This window comes from Cygnus olor, chromosome 5, assembly GCF_009769625.2.
Source record: "Cygnus olor isolate bCygOlo1 chromosome 5, bCygOlo1.pri.v2, whole genome shotgun sequence".
Classification (NCBI taxonomy): domain Eukaryota; kingdom Metazoa; phylum Chordata; class Aves; order Anseriformes; family Anatidae; genus Cygnus; species Cygnus olor.
In genome coordinates, this window is record NC_049173.1 from 30777336 (window position 1) to 30785717 (window position 8382).

Below are 8382 nucleotides of genomic sequence, written 5' to 3' on the forward strand. Positions count from 1 at the left end.
TGCCAGTAAACGCAGCCCGGGGCTGGGGGGGGGGGCTGTCCTGGTGCCCCCGGCTCCGTGCTGTGGCTCAGAGGCCGCCGCAGCAGGCAGCACGTGGCTGAGCAGCAGAGGCAGGCGAGCACTGAGGAGCAGGGCAGAGGACACGCGTCCTTGAGACTCAAGGGTGAGCACCAGGGCCGCTGCCTGCACGCCGAGCTCTCGGCAGCGAAGGGAAGGGGCTGGCCTGGTGGTTTTACACCAACGGGCTGCACCCCTCAGTGTAGCACCTGCTTGTGCAAGCTCCTGACTGACACAAAACCATGCAGCCCTAGACACGTTAGCAGCTATAGTACACGAATGACGTGGAGCACTTACCAAACCAAGGAACAGCTCAGTTTTGCAGTGAGTCTGCAGGACCCCAGGGCCGAGGCTTGCCAGGCTCGCTCTCGTGCTCCTGCCCTGCCTGCCACTTTGTTTTACTTGAGCTATCACTAACAGCAATTTTCTAAGTGGCCAGATGGCTGTGATGAGTTTTACTTTTGTTTATCTTGGTATTTCATGACCACAGCTTTATATAGATAGCAGTAACAAGCAGTCAGTTTAGATAAAATATTTACGACTGACGTGGTGACGTAGCACAGGAAATGCAGACTCGGGACGACAGCAGCAGCCTTGAGCAGTGACGACGCAGGATGTGGTGTGCAGTACAGGCACGAAGGGGCAAGAGAGGGGGCCCAGGCTTGGCACTGGTGACCCCACGGCCCTGAACAGCTCAGCCAGACCCATGCAGAGCGGCGTAGCCCAACGTAAAAGATAAAAATCAATGAACGAATAAAAGAAACGTGGAAGAAAGCAGCGGGCTTGAGCTTGTTTCACCCCGTGTAGTCCTTCGCAGCACTTGGGGCTGCCCGGCACCGTGACGACGAGCACAGTCTAGTGACCGGTTGGGAGATGCACGCTTATATTGCGACTCAACTGTATGTGGCGATTGCTATACTCTTGAGTAATACTGCGACTTAAGCGTGCTGCTGTATCACCGTGCTGTGTCGAAATCCCGTGCAGCTTCCCATGACTTCAAATAAGTAAACTTTGTATTAAACATTAATAAACATCGATAAAACATTCCACATGGGGAATATCTAAAAACCTGGTCCGAGAGCGTCGCACTCTCACATGTGGCCATGGGCTCTACTGCGAGAAGATGTCCTTGAAGCGGATCTTGTCCTCCGCGTCCTTCTCGCGCAGGCGTGCTTCCAGGCTCCGCAGCTCCCTAGAGACGACAGGGCGCAGCGACGGGTCGAGTGCCAGCACCTTGGCGAAGTCAGCCCGTGCCTCTGCCACGTTCCACACTGCCGCGTGGGCCTTGCCCCGCTTGAAGTAGGCCTTGACGTTGTCTGCGGGGAGAGCTGTTGGCTGGGGAGCGTGGGGGCATCCCCAGCAACCCCTCGCTCTGCCAGCACTCGTCACAGCCGGCCGGGCCGGCCCGCGGCTCCTTACCCTCGTACTTGTTGAGGATGGAGGAGCAGTGATCCAGCACCTCGTAGTACTCCTCACACTGCAGCTTGCACTGGCAGTAGTTTAACAGTAGTGGTGTGATCTTCTGGTCGAGCTCGATCCAGTCCGGAGAGCCAGGCTGTTCCTGAAGGATGAAAAGGAGGGGGGAGAATCCTGCACAGCGGGAGGGATGGGGGGGGCCCCGAGAGGGCCGGGAAGCCCCACCTTCATCTGCAGGTTCTTGAGGCAGGCAATGGCATCGTAGTATTTGGCCGCTGCCTCCTGCACCTTGCCCTGCCGGTACAGCTCGTTGCCCTCCTTGTGGATCAGGGGTACAGCCTGCAGCTTCTCCTCGTCCGTCATGGCCCACGGGTCCTGCTGGTAGGAGCCGGGCTCCTCCACCTGCCGGCACCCCCCTGTCACACGGGCGGCGGCTGCCCCCAGGAGAGGGGCAGCCCCAGCACCCTCACCCCCAGAACCCCCCAAGGGGGCAGGGGTGCACGCAAGCGCTTCCCTCGCCCCGCCCCGAGCGCGCGCGCGCGCCCGCCGAGCGCGTCCTCACCTTGAGCACCTCGATGTCGAAGATGAGGGGCTGGGGGTTCTTCTGCAGCTCGTCCAGGTCGGGGTAGCCGAGCGAGTAGTGGTCGTGCAGCTGGGCGACGCTGCAGCAGTGCCGCTGCCCCTCCAGCGGGTCCTTCCCCGCCGCGATGTTGCGCAGGCTCTTGGCCACCAGCGGGTACAGCACCACGTGCTGGGGGGGCGGACATTGGGACCTCGCACCCAGGGGGGTGCAACCACCCCCGGGCTGGCCCCGCCCCTCACCAACAAGCCACGCCCCCCCAATGATAAACCACGCCCCTTACCACCAGGCCAAGCACACCTACATGGCAAAGCCCCGCCCCCACAATCAAACCACGCCCCTCCCGCCAAAGCCCCCGCCCCCCCGGTACACGAACGCCCCGCCCCCAACACGTAGCCCCCCGCCCCCCAACCTGGAAACCACGCCCCCCGCCGGGAAAAGCCCCGCCCCACCTTGGCGTCGCAGCGGAAGCGGGCGCGCTCTCCGGGCCGCATGGTGCGCAGCGCCGCCTCCCAGACGGGCAGCTTGAACTTCTTGCCGGCGATCAGCTCCATCGGCTTCCCGCGGGCGCGGCTGTCGTCCAGCGGCGCCTCGTCCCCCCCGCACCGCAGCGTGCGGTAGTGGAAGGTGGCCTGCGGGCGGGACGCGCCGTCGCCATGGCAACCGCGCCTCCCTCCTCCGCGCACGCGCCACGCCCCCCCGCCCCCCCCCCCGCCCCTCCGGTCACCGTCCCCGGTCCCGGTCCCGGTCCTCTCCCCCCCCCCCCCCCGCCCCCCCGGCGGTCCCGGCCGCACCTTGGTGCCGTCGCGGAAGTCGGGCAGCGGCCCGGTGCCCTCCCGCAGCACCTCCTTGTGCACGCCGTCCGCCCGCAGCCGCTCCGCCAGCTGCGCCATCGCCCCGCCGCCTCCGCCCGGCACCTTCCGGGGGAGCGGGAGGGGACGCACGGGGAGAGGGGGGCGGCGGCGGCGCCCCCTGGCGGCCGGAGGGCGCAGTGCGGGGGGGGAGCGGCCGGGCCTCCTGCGGAGGGGCTGCGTGTAGGGAACCGCCTGCCGCTGCCGCCGCTCCTGGGGCTGACCGCCCCACCAGGGGGTTGGGGGCTGAAGCCCGGCCCGGGGCTTTCTGAGCAGCCCTGGAGCCGCAGCCCCTTGGCAGAGCCCGGCCCTGCAGCCGTGGACCCAGGAGGCCCCAGTCCCCAGCGAGCCGTGCCGCCACGCGCTCCTCCTGCAGCGGGGCTGCGCCAGAAGGGCAATGCCCTGTGTCCCGGCCCTGCGTACGGGCAGGCTTCGCTTTTGAGAGGCGCCTGCACATCCAGCACACAAGTAGCACGTGGACTTTCCGCATCCACTGGTGGAGCTCAGTCCCCAAGAAGCCGTGCAGGTCCCTTGGGCTCAGCCTCGGCTCCAAGCCCCGTTGGTAGCATCCCTGCTGCTGCACAAAGCCACGATGCTATCGCCAGCAGCGCAGGTGGCCCAGCAGCTGCGTGCAGTCGATGCCGACTCAGTGTCCCTGGCAGGGGAAAAACGCCCCCCTCCTGCCTGCACTGTTGGGAGGGCGAGGGGCCATGGGTACGCACGTGCAGTGAGTGCCTGTGCCACCGGCCGCTGCAAGGGGCTGGAGATGTCCCTCCTGCACGTGTCAAGGCCAGCACAGGGAACAGATTCTCCCTGGTGATCCCCGGGCTTGTTGAAGGTGGGCAAGGCCACCCCCAACAAAGGCTGAGTATTGGGGTGCTGAGGGAGGACCCCATTCTGGGGAAACCCTTGTCCCCGTGGGGACCTGCTCTCCTCAGGCACAGCCCCAACCCCAGCTCAGGGGGACACGGGTGCCAGGCAGGCTGGCTCCCCTCGGGGACATTTGGGTGCTGAGCCCCAGTGGGGAGGCGGGGGGGTGCGTGACGCCAGAAGCGGAGCTGAGTCTCATATTTGGGCACGGAGCAGGTTATTGGAGGCTGGGCCCCGGCAGGCAGCAGATAACCCTCCTGATAGCGGCTCACAAGGTGCCTCCGCCGCCCCCATTGGCTCCTGCCAGCGGGGGCTGCCTATATATCCCCCTCCCCGCTGCGGGGCTGCGTCGGGCACTGGGGTCAGGATGGTGCCTGCCAGGGCACTGGGGCTGCTCCTCTGCGTGCAGCTCTGCGGGGGTGAGTGGTGGGGCTGGCCGTGGGGCAGGGGCTGGCCGTGGGGCAGTGGGCAAGCGGTGGGGCAGGGAGCAGCCGTGGGGCAGGCACCCCCCGGGCTCAGCAAGGTCCCTGGGGTTGCCCGCAGGCAGCGGGGAGCTGCGGCTGGTGGATGGCGGCGGGCGCTGCGCCGGCCGGGTGGAGGTGAAGCACGAGGGCGAGTGGGGCTCCGTCTGCAGCTACGACTTCGACTGGGACGACCGGGGCGCTGGCGTGGTGTGCCGTCAGCTGGGCTGCGGTGCGGTGGCCCGGGCATCCCCGTACGCCCCGTTTGGGCAGGGCAAGGGACGCATCTGGCTGCATCCATTTTGTCGAGGCGGAGAAGCCACCTTACAGGAGTGCCTCCACTTTGGCTGGGGCCAGCCGTTCTGTGGCCACGAGTGGGACGTGGGGGTGACCTGCACAGGTGAGGCGGGGTGGTGGTGACGGGGATGCCGTGCCAGGACCCCAAGGACTGGACTGAGTCTGGTCCCTGATGCAGAGGAACTGGAGCTGCGGCTGGCGGCTGGCAGGGGACCCTGCGAGGGGAGAGTGGAGGTGAAGCTGCGGGGACGCTGGGGCACGGTGGTGGACGACTCCTGGGACATGGAGGACGCTGAGGTGGTGTGCCAGCAGATGGGCTGCGGCTCGGCTGCTAGCGCCTCCCAAGGTTCCCAATTTGGTCAAGGAGACGGTCCCATCAGCTTAGCCTTTATCAACTGTGACGGGAATGAGAAGGCCCTCTGGGACTGCAAGATTCGGGGTTGGGGACCCTATACCAGCCCAATTAAATACGAGAGCACTGTGGTCTGCCAAGGTGAGTGCTGGGGACATGCGGTGCTGCAGGGAGCCCCATCGTCCGCATCCCCCTCAGGAGCCCTCCTCTCCCGGCAGGGTTCTCCCGTCTGGCTGGAGGGGACGGCGCCTGCTCGGGGCGGCTGGAGGTGCGGCAGGGCCGGGCCTGGGCCACCGTCTGCCACGGCCACGTGGACCTCAAGGCCGCCCAGGTGGTCTGCAGGGAGCTGGGCTGCGGCACGGCAGTGGCCGTCCCCGGTGCCGGCCATTTTGGGGCAGCAACGGGGCCGCTCTGGGACGGCGCCTTTGAGTGCAACGGCAGCGAGCCACTCCTCGCCAACTGCGCCCGGAGGCCAACCCACGGCCAGTCCTGTGCTGGCCCCGCTTCTATCGTCTGCTCACGTAAGTGCTGGGGCTGGGGGGCTGGGGTGGACCCTTGCAGAGTGGGGTGCCCAGTGGGTCCCTGCTGTGCTGCCCCCCCAGCGCCCTCTCTGCGCCGCAGCCTACACCGGTTTCCGTTTGGCGGATGGCGGCTCGGGCTGCGCCGGGCGTGTGGAGGTGGAGGCGCAGGGGACATGGGGACCCCTGTGTGCCACCGCCTGGGACCTGCCCGACGCCCATGTCCTGTGCCGCCACCTGGGCTGCGGCCCTGCCGCCTCCCTGCCCCCAGGAGGCCATTTCGGGACGGGCACGGCGACGGGGCCGCTGCGGCGCGATGCCCTGAGCTGCAGCGGGAGCGAGCGGCACCCGGGCGAGTGCCCCGTGGCGGTGCTGGGGGAGCCCGCCTGCCCCCCTGGCCATGCCGCCGCCGTCAACTGCTCAGGTGGGTGCAGGGGACGCGGGGACCCGTGGCAGGCGGGGAGCAGTGCCCGTCCCCACGGCATGGCCGGGCTCTTGCAGGTGCCGCTGAGCCCCTGCGGCTGCTGGACGGGGAGAGCCGGTGCGACGGGCGGCTGGAGGTGGCCACTAGCCCCGGGGACTGGGCCCGTGTGACTGCGGGGCCGTGGGACGACCGAGCTGCCTCCGTGGCTTGCCGGCAGCTGGGCTGCGGTGTGCCAGAGAAGGTCTACGCTGTGCCGGCCGCCAGCTTGGGCCCTGTGGAGCTGCAGGAGCTGCGGTGTGCTGGCACCGAGGAGCGCCTGGCGCAGTGCAACGCCTCGGGGCCTGCCGCAGCGCCCAGCCACAGCCCCACAGAGGCGGCCGTTGCCTGCTCAGGTGAGTGCGCCGGGAAGGGCCGCGGGTGCCCAGCGGGTGCCCCCAGCCCCATCCTGGCCCTCCCGTGCAGGCAGCCGGCGGCTGAGGCTGGCGGGCGGCCCCGGGCGCTGCGCCGGCAGGGTGGAGGTGTACACCGAGGGCGCCTGGGGCACCGTCTGCCAGGACGCCTGGGACCTGCCAGATGCCGACGTCGTGTGCCGCCAGCTGGGGTGCGGACGGGCCCTGGAGGCGCCCGGCTCTGAGCGCTTCGGGCCCGGCGTGGGGACGCTGTGGCCGGGTGCCGGGGGCTGCTCGGGGACGGAGGCGGCTGTCTGGGACTGCCCAGCCCCAGCACGGCGTGGCTGCCGCCGGGGCGGTGGTGCCGGTGCCGTGTGCTCAGGTGAGCACTGTGATCCCTGAGCTGGGGAGCAGTCCCCACTGCCCGTGGGGTGCGCGCTGCCCCGCGAGGTGCCGTGACCCCGCTGTCCCCTGTTGTTGCAGGGCTGCTGCGTCTGGCGGGGGGCAGCAGCAGCTGCAGCGGGCACCTGGAGGTGCTGCGCGAGGGGACGTGGGGCCGCGTGTGCGCCAACGACACCAGCCCCGCCACAGCTGCCGTTGTCTGCCGCCAGCTGGGCTGTGGCACCGGGGGGAGGCTGGAGGCCGTCCCCGCACAGGGCTCTGTCCCCGCCTGGCTGGGCTGGGTGCAATGCCAGGAGGGGGCCCCCTCGCTCTGGCGCTGCCCCTCGGCGCCCTGGCACCTGCAGTCCTGCGGCCCTGCCGGGGTCACCCACATCACGTGTGACGAGGACACTGAGGGCACGAGCGGGGCCACCACAACTGCAGGTAGCAGCTGCCGGCACGGGGATGCTTGCACAGGTGGCTCTGCCCGTGCCCACTGCCCCTGCCCCTGCTGCCGTGCGGATCCCGGCCTCACACTGCCCCTCGCCATCCCTGCAGGTGTCACCAGCAGCGTTGCCCCACTGACAGCAGTGTCGGGGAGCGTGCCGGTGCCCACGGTCCTGTGCGTGCTCCTGGGGACGTTGCTGGGCCTGGCCCTGGCAGCCCTGGCTGTGCAGGCACACCGCACATGGGTGCAACGCCGAGGTGGGCACTGCTTTGAGAGTCCCTTTGGGGCTGAGGGGAAATGTGGGACATGCTAGTGCAACACATGCTTCGTTGCAGGCCCCAACAGAGCCACGGACGCCGGCTCTGAGGCCGTGTATGAGGAGCTGGATTACAGCCTGATGCCCGAGTACCAGGAGGTGCCCAGCCGCACAGGTGGGAGCATGGTCGTCCCTGGGGCCTGGGGCTGTCCAAGCCCCTGGCCGAGCACTCAGTGCCCCGTTCTCCACCGCAGGCTCCCTGTCCAAGGGCTCAGGCATGAAGCTGCAAGATGAGAACTGGGATAGTAACAAAGAGGAGAGCAACCCCGGGGAGGCCCCAGGTAGGGGAAGGGGTACTCAACAGGGACTGGAAGGCACAGGGGACCTAAGGATAAGGGTCATGGCTGAGAAGTGGTGCTGGGGAGCTGAGGGGATGTGGCCCTTGCGGCTGCGTCCTCAGCCCCGGTCCCTCCATGCCTGGTGCAGCCCCCCAGCCCCAGCACAGGCACGGCCTCCTGGATGGCTATGACGATGCTGCGGCTGTGCCGGAGGAGCCCCCCGCTCCCCACAGCGGGGATGCCCCGGTGCAGTCCCACGGGGACATGGGCTATGACGACATTGACATCAGCACTCTGGGGACAGCGCCGTGAGGAGACCCTGGGGACATGGCTGCAAGAGGGGGCTCCAGCTCCAGGGAGGGGTGGCCGTGCCCCTGGGGGGGCACCCGTCCCTGCCCAGCCCTCAGCACGCTGCAGAAACGGCTCCATCGGCCCGCCCGCACCCGTTGCCCAAGGTCACGCCAGGGTCCTTGTGAAGTTTTTCAGCATGGCCTTTCCCTGCGCAGCGCTCTTTCCGATTAAAGCCCCCAAGTGCTTGGAACCTCGCTCCCAGCACCGGCGCCTCTCTCTCTCCTGGGTCCATCGTCTATCCCTCGGGGCCACGGGGCAGAGCTGGGCCCACAGGCACGTCCCCATGGCTCTGGGCATGCAGGAAGGATGGGGAAGAGCCCAGGACCTGGCCCTGGGGCCTTCCTTTGGCCCCAGAGCTGCACGCTCTCCCCGACAGAACAGGCTGAGGGAAGG

General features: G+C 68.3%; 2 protein-coding genes across 3 annotated transcripts; one reads left to right on the plus strand and one right to left on the minus strand.

The window, feature by feature from the left end:
- Window positions 1-500: 500 nt before the first annotated feature.
- Window positions 501-3007, minus strand: LOC121071698 (aryl hydrocarbon receptor interacting protein). 2 transcript variants are annotated; one of them, XM_040560274.1, is made up of 7 exons: window positions 2848-3007; window positions 2506-2685; window positions 2036-2224; window positions 1699-1875; window positions 1477-1618; window positions 1127-1373; window positions 501-1051 (listed from the first exon to the last, which is right to left on the minus strand). In XM_040560274.1, the coding sequence occupies exons 1-6, from the start codon at window positions 2944-2946 to the stop codon at window positions 1168-1170; spliced, it is 993 nt and encodes a 330-aa protein (XP_040416208.1). In that variant the 5' UTR covers window positions 2947-3007; the 3' UTR covers window positions 501-1051; window positions 1127-1167. The 2 variants fall into 2 exon arrangements, with proteins under 2 accessions (XP_040416208.1, XP_040416207.1); XM_040560273.1 differs by lacking the exon at window positions 501-1051 and having other exon boundaries at window positions 1053-1373.
- A 607-nt stretch (window positions 3008-3614) lies between these two features.
- On the plus strand, window positions 3615-8382 carry LOC121070606 (antigen WC1.1-like). Its single transcript, XM_040557990.1, has 12 exons — window positions 3615-3618; window positions 4318-4635; window positions 4711-5025; window positions 5103-5405; window positions 5506-5826; window positions 5904-6218; window positions 6289-6597; window positions 6699-7040; window positions 7155-7301; window positions 7380-7475; window positions 7555-7641; window positions 7787-8382. Exons 1-12 carry the CDS (start codon window positions 3615-3617, stop codon window positions 7948-7950), a joined length of 2721 nt encoding a protein of 906 aa, XP_040413924.1. The 3' UTR covers window positions 7951-8382.